Source organism: Theobroma cacao, chromosome 4 (genome assembly GCF_053813885.1).
Source record: "Theobroma cacao isolate CCN51 chromosome 4, ASM5381388v1, whole genome shotgun sequence".
In the NCBI taxonomy this organism is placed as follows: domain Eukaryota; kingdom Viridiplantae; phylum Streptophyta; class Magnoliopsida; order Malvales; family Malvaceae; genus Theobroma; species Theobroma cacao.
The window spans coordinates 34821875-34835523 of record NC_142642.1 but is presented as its reverse complement, the minus strand read 5'-3'; the positions used below and the strand labels follow the sequence as shown (position 1 = coordinate 34835523).

The 13649-nt window shown below is 35.4% G+C and overlaps 2 protein-coding genes across 2 annotated transcripts; both read right to left on the bottom strand.

Moving 5' to 3' along the window:
- Positions 1-4387: 4387 nt before the first annotated feature.
- On the bottom strand, positions 4388-5296 carry LOC108660419 (protein RALF-like 24). The gene has a single exon (XM_018118617.2). It carries the CDS (start codon positions 5017-5019, stop codon positions 4645-4647), a length of 375 nt encoding a protein of 124 aa, XP_017974106.1. The 5' UTR covers positions 5020-5296; the 3' UTR covers positions 4388-4644.
- Positions 5297-10057: 4761 nt separating this feature from the next.
- AT-HSFA5 (winged-helix DNA-binding transcription factor family protein) lies at positions 10058-12507 on the bottom strand. The gene is made up of 2 exons (XM_018120361.2): positions 12164-12507; positions 10058-11468 (listed from the first exon to the last, which is right to left on the bottom strand). Exons 1-2 carry the CDS (start codon positions 12398-12400, stop codon positions 10233-10235), a joined length of 1473 nt encoding a protein of 490 aa, XP_017975850.1. The 5' UTR covers positions 12401-12507; the 3' UTR covers positions 10058-10232.
- Positions 12508-13649: the final 1142 nt, after the last annotated feature.

Genomic DNA, 13649 nt, shown 5'->3' with positions numbered 1-13649 from the left:
ATTTCACTTTCCTGGAAACCATCCTAAGATTTTACTTGTCGATTAATGCTGTTGTTTTGTTTTAAAACGGATAAATATGCTTATCACTACTAGTAGTAATTGGTAGTTATAGTTTACACTTTCCCCGGTTATATTCCTCTATAGTTTTGAGAAATTTCATGCAGATGGATATTTTAGTAAATTATAATTCTGTAAAACAAAAGAGAATGCCCTATTGTTTCTCAATGTATCATAATTTAATATTGAGTATATGCGTAGTTATATGTTTTGAATAACATAACTTAAAATAATGTGTTATTATTTATAAAATAATTTTTTAAAGATGTATTTTATGTGCTCTATTTGATATTTTTTTTTAAATACGAAATTGCATTCTGCCTGTTTACCAACCAACTTTGCCCTAACAACATCTATATAAAGTATGTTATGGTATTGGAAATTTCTTAGTGGAAAGATAATGTTTGATCTTAGATTAGGATATTTGAACAAAAAGTTGGTGGTGGTAGGTTTTTCTTATTTTATATGATGAGCTATTTCCATGGTTGCGGTTGGTGGCTGGCTGGCTGCCTTACATCTATTTTTATCCAATCCTGTTACATAACTAAGAACTTTGCCATAATAATTTTACATGATTTGCAACAGTAGTGATATTTTCTTTCTCATTTTATTGAAGTTGAAAAGGAAGATGCAAAAAAGGAGTGAAAAAGGAGGAGTTGGTTTGATAAATATTTTGTTGTAAGGAAATGGAGTCCCCAGTCTAGCCCCTACCAACCCAAAATCCGCCCCACTATGCCCCTTGCTTGACTAGGCAGCCTATCCTCCATCAAGGACCCAATGAGCTGATGATATGCGTGCTCGGGCTTTGAACTCGTGTACAATGTATGTATTTGGTTGCCTCAGCAACACCCTTTCTTTCCAGTGAAAAACAACAAAACGGACATGGGAAGGAGGATAAACTTTCGAGGGAATATATGCAGTATACCCTTTAAACTTTCAAGGTCGAGAGAGAGACACTGGTCAAAGCTAACGACGCAGTCTATATGCCCTCTTTTTTTTTAAGAGGTTAATATGGTCCCATTATAACTTGATTGGTGGTTGCCTTTCCTTCATCACCAAGGCATAAATTGAAGTTCCATGTCTTAGCTACTAAATTATGACGGATGACCAAAGAGATGTTTCAGCCCACCTTTTCTTTTTAGAAGAAAAATGATATGGTTTGCTTCTGAAGGCAGATTACATATCCAACTTTGCCTTTCTTGTCACGGAAGATCGAGGATTTAGCAAGTCTTGATGTAGGAATTGTGAATCCAACCCATGCTCTGAAGCAGCATAGGCCACCCAAGGACCCAGCTGAAGTTGCCTGATACACCAGTAACAATCTTCCTTCATTAAATACGAGCAAGCTGAGGTACTCTAAGACTTCAATATTTGCATAAGTTAACTTAGTAGACTGTACAAAATAAGACTAAAATTTCAGAGTAATTTAATACATTTTGTGTTAGCTTTAATACCATCAATCATATATTTTAATATGACAGTTCTTCGAAGAACGAAAGAAAAAAAAAAGAATAATCAAGATTACTTTTTGCACATTGCAAGCAGCAGAAAAGTAAAAAAATGCAGAGCAAGGGAGGACAGCAGTGACGGTAGTTGAAAGGGGCTTCTCCAATTAAATGGGCTCTTGTCCCACCTCGCCTGCCGTACTATGTCTCAACACTCCTTACCTTTAATGCTGACATGAGGCCCCCTACCCGCTTTCTAGGAGTTGATGTCTTCCTCTCTTTTAACTTTTGTTCTACGTCTTGCTCCTCTCTGGTATTGATTTCTCAACTTGTTTGTTTTCTGCTGTTGTTTAGTCCCTTCTTAGGTTGTGGTTTTTGGGTTCTTCCTAGTTTTATCTCTTGGCCGAACCAATAAAAAAATAAATAAATAAAGGCTAGCAAGAGAGAATACGTTTCCAAGTTCCAGCTACATCTATAATTTATGTACTTCCATTTCTTATTTCTTTGCCACTTGCTTAAAGAAGTTTAGTCTCATTAGGGAACAGCAGCTTCACCTGCAAATGGACACTTTCTTTCAGATTTTGATACCAATTTCTGTTAAACGTTATCATACCATAAAGCATCACTACAGATTGTGTAATCGTCAACTTGAGTACTTACACCCTTTTCATCTCCTTAAAATACTTGGCTCTTCTTTCTATAACAGTAACCTCATCACTAGTATCACGCAATCTCTGGATCAAAACTTTATCAAAATCGTGGCTTGAAGAAAGAACCTGCATGTCCCCAAAAGGTTTAAGTCCAGATTTTACTGTAATGCAGTTCAATTTAAGATTTAGTATTTGCTATTTTATGGTCTCCACAAGAAGATTCGAGGGTGCAGTGGGGGGAAAGAAGAAGGATTTCAGCCATGGACAGTGGGAATAGCCAATGGCACTAAATAAAGTGCTGCAACGAAGGGCAAATGATGGAAAAAGCGATGTGTTTCAGCATTTAAGGATAGTGCATTCCATCGGCAGTGGGTCAATAAATTAAAGCCTGGTGTAATGATGCTGCTGAACCGATTGGTGCATAAGAGAGGAGTCATAAATGTCAAAGGAAATGAACAATAGACAAAGCAATGAAAAGCTGCAGAAGAAGAGTAATGTTCAGGTCTTAGCGTCTCTGGAGCTAAGTTTGGTTTACGTTATTTGCAGTCCTTCCTGCAGGTGAAAAATGCAATGTAGGACACATCCACCAGGGCTGAGGAGGGGAAGGAAACAATGATTGAGATCAATATTATGAGATGCACTAAAATTCAATTTGATCACAAGTAAGGAGAGGGAGCAAGATTAAACTTGTAGCTTAACTAACACCTTAAAAAGTTCTTTGTTATCTCCACCAACCAGTGGTCTCATAATCCTAAACTCACTTCAATTGGCTGAGACACCTATGATGCTTTATTATAATTACCCACTCTGTACAGAGATTTAAATTTTAAGACCATAGGATTACCACAATGTTGAAACCTAGGAATCATGAATCACCCTTTGCATGAGCAATAGTCAAACCTGCCAACCTGTTGCTTACTGAATAGCATTAATTTTCACAATAGTTCATGAAAACAATTTCTAGTCTAGATCACAAATAGTAGTTTATAGGTTAGCTTTAAAAGTAGAATAAGATGCAAACACAAAAAGTCTAAACAACAAGTCATCAATCAAAAGAAAGATAAACTGGAATGCTGGTTTAAGATACTGCTCAATAAGAAAGCTTTGCTAAAAACAAGAAAGGAATGTTGACAAATAACTAGGGACAGTAACATTATTCAAGTAAGAATGATTGGGTACATATATAGAAGATTTAACTGATAAGAACATCTCATGTGAGTATAGAGTCTACAAACAATTATGATCATGTGTATATGTAGCAAAACTCCCCAAAGGGATACAATGTCAAAATTCATTAAATGAATGAAAGAGAGAAAGAACACAAATCACTAAGGAGAAACGAGTGTGATAAACAAACTAGGCAACAGAGGGTCTTGTATGAGCTTTTAAAATCACTACCTCCATGTGATGACCAAAGCTAATAGGAGTTTTTCAAACATAGATAATTAAAATGAGATGGAATTCCCCTCACTGAATCACTGGTTTTAACTCATGGCAGAAAGAGAACTCTTGCATTTAGGTTGGGGCATAGGGGAAAGCAGAATGGACCGCTGGGCTAAATAGAACTAGAGGTAGGTAACTCAAATATTTAATCACCTATTAGTATTTTGATGAGATTATGCAATAATGAGGAGATTATAATGATCCCTTTACAGCAAAGCATGATTTTGATTTCTACTTGAACGAATAAAGAACTTTAATGATCTAAGCACTATAGCAGAAACCTGCTACATGCCTACAACAGCAAGCCATGCTATTGAATTAATGAATTTTATCTTATGTGGGGTCTCAAGGTCTGTTTTTTCTAAGGAGGGAGATTGTCTTATGGATGAAGGCTCTTCAGTCTATGGAATAGAGTAGGCAGGAGAGGTGCCTGGATTTACTTGAAGTTGATTGACCATTGGAGAAGGACAGGCCAGACTTAATTGTAAATTCGCCATTCCTTCTGTTCTCCACTCTAGGTAGACTTCCTTCTTCAGCAGAAAAAGTTTAACAAATAATCCAGAAAAATCACAATTTTATTTAGGTTCTCATTGGGGGTTTTAATTAGGACAATCAGTGTAGCTGATTCAAAAGTAGAACATCTTGACAACCAAGATTTTGCAATCTAGAAGAATTACTTTGCTTATGTTAAGGGCAGGTAACTACTCCAGGTTATCCCTTCTTCTCTTACTGCATAGATTTTCAGAAACCAAGAAACCAGACAAGAAAGAAGATTACATACATTATTCATCATTTCCCCAACAAGCATCAAGTAATTTTTTTTCAATTACTCTAACAAGGAAGCCCCAGATCTTCTCAAAATTCAAGCTAAACATGCATTTATATAGAAAATTAAAAGTGAGAATCTTTAATATACAATCATAACACAGAAACATTTAAAAAAAAAAAAAAGAGACCCAGAAAGACACCAAAAATCTCAGAAACCCACTACAAGACATTACCAATTGCAAAAAGCAGCTGCCGCAGTCTTAACTTCAACAATTGGGTTTTCAGGTTTTGATATCTTTGATACCTCTAGCACATCTTGTAATAACCTCACAACCCCTGTTATAAGGATTTGCCTGACCAGCATTACAATCATAGTAAGAAGCACCAGGCTTTGCACATGGGACCATGTCCCTCCTCAGTGTCTCATAGCTAATGTACCTTCTCTGCATAACCAGCACTCTCCTGTTGCTCTCTGACTCCATTTCTTGCTCTTCTAAGCAATCTTCAAGCTTGTTGTTGCAAACCCTTGGCACCATGACATCAACTTCACTGTTTTTCAGTGCATTGTTGAGGTCTAAAATTGAGACAGCGTCACAAGTTTGGAGGAAAAGAAAGGATAGAGAGAGGATGGTGATGAGTGGTCTGAGTATGGGCATTTTTTGGTTTTGGTTTGGGTTTTCTCAGTTAGTTTGGAGTTTTGTTGGTCTGTTTGAGCTCTTTCATGTGGACTGAAAGCAAGACTTTTTGAGTCGCTGGAGAGGTGATGGATGTGGGGCGAGACATGGAAACAGTATCAAGCCTCCATATATTTATGTCACCAACTAAATTATCCCACTTTGCTTGGAGATACACTCAAGACTCAAAAGTGGGACTTTTTGCCCTTTTTCTGTAGAAGGAAAAAAGCAGTAGAATATCAGATGATAATGAGAAAAAAAAAAACTGTTCTTAAATAAAAATGTGTGCTAGTAATTTATTTGAATATGGATTACGAATTGTGATGATTGAGTGGTCAATTCAATTAAGCCAGCACCTTTAATTTTGGGGTGCTTGGCCTATTGCACCTAGGATTGGAAATGATACAGTAGTTACAACAATGGGATTGTAACGTTTCGATGAAGCAAAAATCAGTCTCCCCTAGTTAGCTACTTCACTTGGTATTTGTACTTCTACGATGAGGACGACCCGCCGCCATGGAAACTTCACTGCAAAGCTAGTTTTACATAACCTGGCTATTTATGTCTGCTTTTCATGAAAAGGGAATCTGTTTTGAGCTTTACATGTTCCTGTGGAAGTGATCATCATCATTTTCTGATAAAGAATATATGAGAACAGAAACAAACAAAACACAAAGTTGCTGGGAACCAAAAGGATGGGATCTATTTACGACCATCAAATTATCTATTAATCATGTTTTTACATAAGGGTATGATTATCTACATTGAGAAATAAAAATCACAAAGAAAACGTGTAAGTAAAGGATCTAAAAATCTAGTGTTAACTTAAGAATTTTGGATTATCAATCAAATGGTATTTAACATGTATAAATCGAGTATTTTGATGCTTTATTTCCTATATGAGTTCAACCCCTTCAAGGACTAGTCGTTTGTCTGCTTAACTAAATTAGTAGAGAGAGTCAAAAGTTGCGATCCAGACAACTTGCACGATTTAAATTTGTAGGAAAGCATGGTAATGATAGAGAAATGAAAGAGGAATAGTTTGGCATCCTTGTCGTGAAATGAGAGTTAATTTGACATGTTTTGATTGTGTAATCTTAAGGGTGAGGCTGAGAATGGCGTTAGTGGGAGTAGGTCATTTCATCTGCTTGCCCTGCCCACTTTGGGTATTAATTTTCCATACTTGCTTTTGCCTTGTAAAGAGGAATTAATCGTTGCATTCTGTTCAAATCAAATTGATTTTCTTCCACAAATATATTGTATGTATGTATATATGTATACCTTGTTCATCTTCCATAGCACAATTTTGCCTTTTAGTGGATGTAATCATGTGCCACACTCTTATTTTGAAATATTCAACATGGAATTGAAGTGGTGTTGGTAAAATTTAATGCATGTGTATTTAAAAAGTTGAATGCAAATCAGAAGGTAGCACCCCATTCTTTATTTCTTTCTTTTGGATGTTTTCTTTAACCCTTTTGTCAATGAAACATAAGCTAAAATGAAATCTTATACAAACTTTTGAATGAATTAAGTCATTACATTTTTGGGTCAAACATATATATTAAGAATAAGAAGTGTGTTATCCATGTACCATACCTGTGACTTTATCAACATTTCCCATTTTAGTACTCTTTTCAGACTCTCCGGTAGGTGTTCTCTCAAATCATCGAGGATCAATATTTTTTATTTTTTAAGATGTAAAGATTTAAGACAACAATTCACGAATTTAACTATTTTTTTATATATATTTGATAAATTTCAAACGAGTAAAAGAGATTTGAACTTTAAATCTTAATTTTTAAAAAGAATAGAAATTACTAAATCTAAGATGAATAATTGTTATTCAATAATTTCATCAATTTCTCATGTTTGTAAAAAAAAAAAAGGAATGGCCATAGTTAATGATCACAAATATGGAGCATGACAACATTTAAGTTAGCATTGTACTACTATGTTAATAGTACTACTATTAACGTTATGTGAATAGTACAACTATGATAACATTTCTCTGCCATGAGGTATTACTTTGAGACCCAGATGTGTGGATATAACCACACATTTGGCATGAAATTTTGTCAAATTTTGAAGGGTAAGTTTTCATTTTCTCTGTAATAAGACACACTTGGGACTCTAAGCATTTGGACTGTTTAACATTGTTAATAAAGGCGACATACCTCTAATAAGATGTAAAACTCTTCTCTCTCTCTGTGTCCAAATTTGTGAAAGAGTTTTCTAAAGAGAAAATACTTGTAAGATTCAAGGTGAGAAATTGCAGTGACCTGATTCAAGGAGAATAGGAGCAGTTAACTAGAAGACACAAGCTTTCTTTGATGATATGTTAAGGCTATCTTTTTGGCACTAGGGCTCGTGAAGACAATTTTGGCTTCATTGCTCTCGTGAAGATATCATTATTGATGACATTGGAGTCTTTACTTTTGGCGTTTTCCCTTGTTTTAACTGCAGCATCAAAAATACTTTGCCATGCCTATGCCTATGCCTATGCCTATGCAAACCCTCTCATAAATGAACCAAATGAATGAAGGAATCCATTCAATTTAACCATAAGCACATGTATTTTTATGTTTACAAAGTTGTTGCTAGCAACTGTTAAGCCTCCAATCACAGAACATTTCAATATTGATTTGCATTTGGCAACAAACTACAAGGCATCCAATAAAAAATCAGAAAGACCTCAAATTACATGTATTTATCTTATATATATATTACAATCTGAAATATCCTTCCGGTTCCTATGGGCAACCCCTCTGTTAATATCAGCAATGGAAGGTGGGGCTCATAAAAGGAAAGATACCTCCCATTGAGGCAGCAACTGCCACCTTAATTCCATGGGAACCTCACCGACCCACTGCTATAAAGACAACCAGAAACAGGATGCACTGATCACCACTTCAATTAACTAAGAAAATGACAACTAATACAAGAAACTCATCATTCCTTGTGTGCTAAATCTCTACATATACTTGAGAACAATCACCAGAGAAAGGTGATGTGATCCATCTGTTCTGCACAAAAAGAGAGGAAGGAAATAGGATTCAACTAGGTAAAGGTTACATGTTTTTGGACTCTAGAATAAAACCGGAGGTGCTCTTTAACAAAGGGGAAACCCCATCAATGAAGAAAGGGAAAAACATCCACCATGTTTAGCACCATTAGTAGGCGGTGGGATAGTTATCATAGCAACCCATTTAGCGTTTCCAGCTGTGGATTTCACCGAACAGATCCGGGTGGGAAGCAGAAACCAAGATGTGTTCTATGCAATAATTGTGTCTCTTGTTGCACCTCCTAGTTGACATTCTTTCACTAAGGTCTGTCAATCCTGATTTGCAAGTCAAGGCACACTCGATTCATTGCGGCGCTTGAATTCATACTAAGCTAAACATTTTGAGCTGTATTGAATAGATCTCTTCTGTAGCAAAGCCTAAATTTGAGAGTGCTATGCATTAATTAGGCAAAATCTTTTGTTCCAATAGCGCCAGCTCCTAGCTGACAGGCAATCCACATTAGAATAGTAAGTATCTGTAACTGGTCTTCTTGTCTGTTATTCGTTTTACTCTCAGCAATGAGCGTACTGGTTCTTGTTTGCCCAGCATTGTAATTTTACTAGGCCTTATTATGTCATAATTGTTTTTCCTCACAATTTTTCATGGAAACTGTACTAAATCATTCTTTTTCCCACTTTACACTTTATTGTTTCACTCGACAAATAACAGAACAGAACAAAACACTTAATAATTGGGAGACTCATCACCAGCTGGCCTGACTGGATTCGAGCTTAGGTGTGAATGGAAGACGTGATAAAGTGGAAATTAATCAGGATTGAGAGCTGCTGGAAGTCTCTTTAGAAGCCCCAAAATGATCAAGAAAAGAAATCCCAGGATTTTGGGGTTATCTGGCTATCTCCTTTCACAAATGGAAGTTTATTGAAACCAATCCTCTATTAGCGATCATGTTTTTATAGCATAAAAACCCTTTGAACGTTAAATCATAACCACTGGTAGTTTCTCTTAGGTATGTGAGAGGTACTGACTGTTGATTGTTTCAAGAACAGGAAAGAAAATGGGGATCTCAGATTTGATGTTTTACTAAGTTGAGATCTTTTGCTTCTTGAGATGGGCACTAAGGCCTTCATTTCTTGAAGAAACCATTCACAGTCATGCTAAGAATTATTTCCTAGCATTGCTGACATGAGAGGATCAAAATCAAAGGGAATGAGATTTTCCTTTTAGTGCTTATTGACCGAAGCAGGACTCTTCACCTAATTTGAACATTTTCCCAATGCCATAGAAGATCAAAAGCATATTTGTGCACTTAAGCTGTTAAATCATTCTTCTCACAAGATCCAATTCTATGTATCTACTAGTAAGCCCCATCCACCGTATGGTATGTATATTCATTCTTATCATCCATAATCGTGCGGGAGACCTTGGTAGATGAAGTAATGTTAGACCGACTCAGTAGACCTTTTTTCACTCTAAATCCAACGGATATCAAAAGCGTCTTTGATTTTACCAATCACAATACCACTGTACTATGCTAATGTATGTTTCTGATGAATCCAAGTTTCCCAAAAGGTGTAGGTCATGCATAAGATTCCCTGCATGAACTAAGGAATAATCTGTAAATCAACTGGTCAAAAAGAAGCAAAATGAAATGATACCCTAAAGATTGATGCAGCGAAAAACAACACCAACAAAATGGATGAGATGAATCATCAGATAAACATCTTTAAGGCAGACACATCGATTCAGCATCAGTTTGTCAAAACTAAAAGTTCTAGGTGCTGAGATCTTAAGAAAATTATGAAAAATACCACTAGGCAGAGACTTGAGTTTAGATACAGGAAAAAGAAAAAGTAGATTACTTCAGTTTCTCAAGGTAATTGTCTGTTGTTTAGTTACTGAAGCCTTGAAAACTAGGCCACACAACTATAAAATTCAATTTTAATAATGCTACATGGTTGTTATCTCTCCAATTCTAGCACTTATGTTGAGCAATATGCAGCAACCAAACAGTTGGAATTCAGCATTATTAAATTCAACCCAATTATAGACGTTTACAGATAAAATTATGCCATATATATATGTATATCAACTACAAGTATCAAAAGCAAGAAACAGAGTGAGAAACCTTTACATATAGACCATTCACTGGATTTATGGCAACTTTGCTGCTCAAAGACTAAGTTGCTCCATGTTCTTAGCATTCCTCAGTAGTCCATAGCCTGACCGTTTGTCTTCTTGCTCTTCGTATGGGTTTGCCCGGTAACTAGAACTTGCCTCTTCATTTTCTGAGGAACCAGGTCTTTCAGTGAGGAACTGTTCCCAGAATATATCATTTACCCTAACTGGAGGAGCTGCAGGCTCTTGATTTATATTAGGGGCTTCTATTGGTGAAGATAATGCTGCTTCGTCATCAACCATGTTTCTGTTGTTCTCAAAAGCTCTAGTATCAGAGTCTTTAGTGTTGGCATTAGACCTTGACTCGGGGCCTTTTCCAGTTTCCTGACCTTGTTGGGACATCCTAGTTAAGCTAGGACTTCTATTAACTTGCAAAGAAGAGGATGCCAGAGTTAGATTTAATTGGCAGGAAATATGACTATCGGGTTCTTCATTGGAATTTAATCTCTGTTGCAAGCTATGCACTGGTGGGCTTTCATTCATTGGTACTCTTTGAGTGAAAGATGAATCCATTTTGAATGTAAAAGATGTCCCTGTATCCGAAAGGTCTAATGTTTCCGGTGTAAATAAAAGGCCCTCAGGTCTGGTTTGTGCATCTTTTGGTTCTCCTTCAGATATCCTTCTCTGTGGACTAACACCATCTTCATTGGAACTTTGTGTGCTATGAGAAACCAAGTTGATATCTGACACAGCTGGTGATAATTCTAGTCTTAGCTTGTTTGAGAAATCTTGGTGGAAAATATTTCCAAACTCAGATCTAGAACTACTGTTATTGTCCAAAAGACTATTTTCTCCAACTGGCTTGATCTGATCAACTTGAGGCAGTCGCCTTTTCTTGTTATATGCTGTGACATCCATAGATTCAATCTTACGAACAAGATGTTCAACAAAAATAGGGTCTTGAGCAGCCTTTTCTAAGAAGTTAAACAAAGTGTCCTGCCTCCGCTCCATTTGATCAGCTCGCTGTGCCAGTTCTTCCAACTGATGCTTCGCAGCTGATCGCTCTTGTCTAAACCTCAAGACATTAGCCTCAAGTGCAGCTTTCTCACGTGAAAGCTTTTCTATTTCTTCTTCAAATCCAGCTCTTTCCGGATCTATCAAAGAACCCTGAGGATGACTATGGCTGTGAATAGGTTTTCTACGGTGGATATTCTTAAGAAGATGCTTTTGATCTTTCACAAAATCTTCATTAGCAAATTCCCACCTTTCAGGATCAATCTTACGGAATCCCTGTCACCAAATTACATTCATATGCACTCAGATCATGCTTTGTCACTCCAACCCTCATATATCTAACAGCAAGCAAACTATAGCTAATAAAAATCTTTTTTATTCCTCTTATACCTTAGAGAAGGATCAATTTTACTCATTAAAAAAGATGCAAAAGATAGGAATATGTTAGCTGAGAGTCACAAAAAAGTTTGTATTCTTTTCAAGAGAAATGCATAAGACAAATAAAAATCTGAAACAATTATCAGAAGATACTTGAATTCCATTTTAGAAAAGACTTATTACAATCCCCAACGTTTTCTTTACAAGATTGATTTACTTCTATAGTTCATTGACTAAGAAACCACCCCAACTCTTATAGAATTTACCTTATCAAACAGAAGACTTTAGTTGACCTTAAATTTCGTGCCGGCTTTAAGCCTAGGTTGATAAAACAAAAAAAATGGACAAAATTCCGTTTTCTATGGAACAAAAATATACTAACTAATTCACTCCCATATGTTTGCTATCATCAAATCGTCACAGTTAAAAATGAAAACCCATAACGAAATGCAAGTTAAACGCTAAATAAAGCCCATAATTTTCCCTAATTATGAAAGAATTCAATGAAAACCCACAATAAATTAATAAGCAAAACCCAGAAAGAAAAGCTTTGGAAAAGGAAAGAAAAAAGAAAAAAAAGAAAAGAAACCCACATAGGTATTAAGCTGCCTGATGAAGCTGGAGAAGTTATTGTGCTTGAAATAGGTGGGAAGCAAAAGGCGGGCAAATTCAGGAGGGTTCCAAACGACAAAGCTCTTTTTGTTGGAACTCCAAGACACAATATCATCGGTCGATGAGTCGTCCACCATGTCGTATGTCTTTAGAAGGAAAGGTGCAGGGCCTCCGCCGCCGCCGCCACCACCGGATGCGGAGGGTGCGGTTGGGTCCATTTTGGTCTGTGGTTCTTTTGTTTGGTAGGGGAAGAGTTTACGGAGAGCTGGAAAGGGGGTCAACAGCGGAAGCGTCAATTTGCCAAAACGAGAATTTGCAAGCGTTTTGTTGTGGTTTAAGTTGTAATGCCACGTCCGATTTGGACAAAAGACGCTTCGCTTCCTTGATAATATTTACACTCAATTTGATTTTTATTAGTTTTTTAAAATTCACGTTAATTGTTTTTTAATTTTTTTACTTAACTTAAAATCTACATTAATTTAGAAAAATACTCATTTCAATTTAAAAAAAAAATAAAGCATACATAATTCAAGGTTCTTACAAGATCTTGAATACATAAGTCTTATATTAGTTTCCACATAAACACAGGTATAATATTAGTTTTTGAATATACACAAGTATTATATTAGTTTCCACATATTCACTGGTATGATATTAGTTTCTGAATATACACACGTTTGATATCAATTTCAAATGTACACATGTATGACATTAGTTTCCGAATATACACCTGTGTATATCAGTGTCAGAACATACACATATAATATATTAGTTTCCAAATATACACATGTATCATATTAGTTTCCAAATATTCACATATCATATTCGTTTCTGAATATACACACACAATTATACTTGATAATTTTGAATACGATACGTTAACACGACACGAGAAGACATGAGTTAAACAGGTTTTGAATTTAGTCTTAACGTGTTTCGTGTCTAATAGTGTCTGACACGTTAAAACACGAAAATTTTCATGTCTTAACGTGTCAGACGTTTAAAACACATTTACTTAATCGTATTATCGTGTTTAAACGTGTATACATGACACATTTATTAACCTATTAAAAATTAATAGTTAAAAACTATTTTAACTTTATATAAATAATTTTAAATAATTATTTTAATAAATTTTTTTAATTTTATAAAAGGTATAATGTAATTATACATGGTCAATCATAATTTTTAACTTTTAGTGATTATTTAATGTTATTATTATTTTTATTTTATTATAATTATTTTTATAATTATAGATTTTAAATTTAAATAATAAAATTATATTTAATTGTAAATATTTTTATTTAATCGTGTTATTAATGGTGTCGTGTCGTATATTAACATGTTTAATAAACGTGTTAATCGTGTCGTGTCGTGTCGTGTTACACGTGTATTAAACGTGTACGTGTATGTGTTTTAAATTTAAGAAAAATGTTAAACGTATCGTGTTTGTATTTAATTTAACGT

What these genes read in the sequence shown, in the direction of transcription:
- LOC108660419 (XM_018118617.2), bottom strand. Translation starts at nt 5,019, where the DNA reads ATGCCCATACTCAGACCACTCATCACCATCCTCTCTCTATCCTTTCTT.
- AT-HSFA5 (XM_018120361.2), bottom strand. Translation starts at nt 12,400, where the DNA reads ATGGACCCAACCGCACCCTCCGCATCCGGTGGTGGCGGCGGCGGCGGA. An exon ending in TCAGGCAGCTTAATACCTAT is followed by an intron (nt 11,469 to 12,163) that starts GTGGGTTTCTTT and finishes ATTTGGTGACAG; the next exon opens with GGATTCCGTAAGATTGATCC.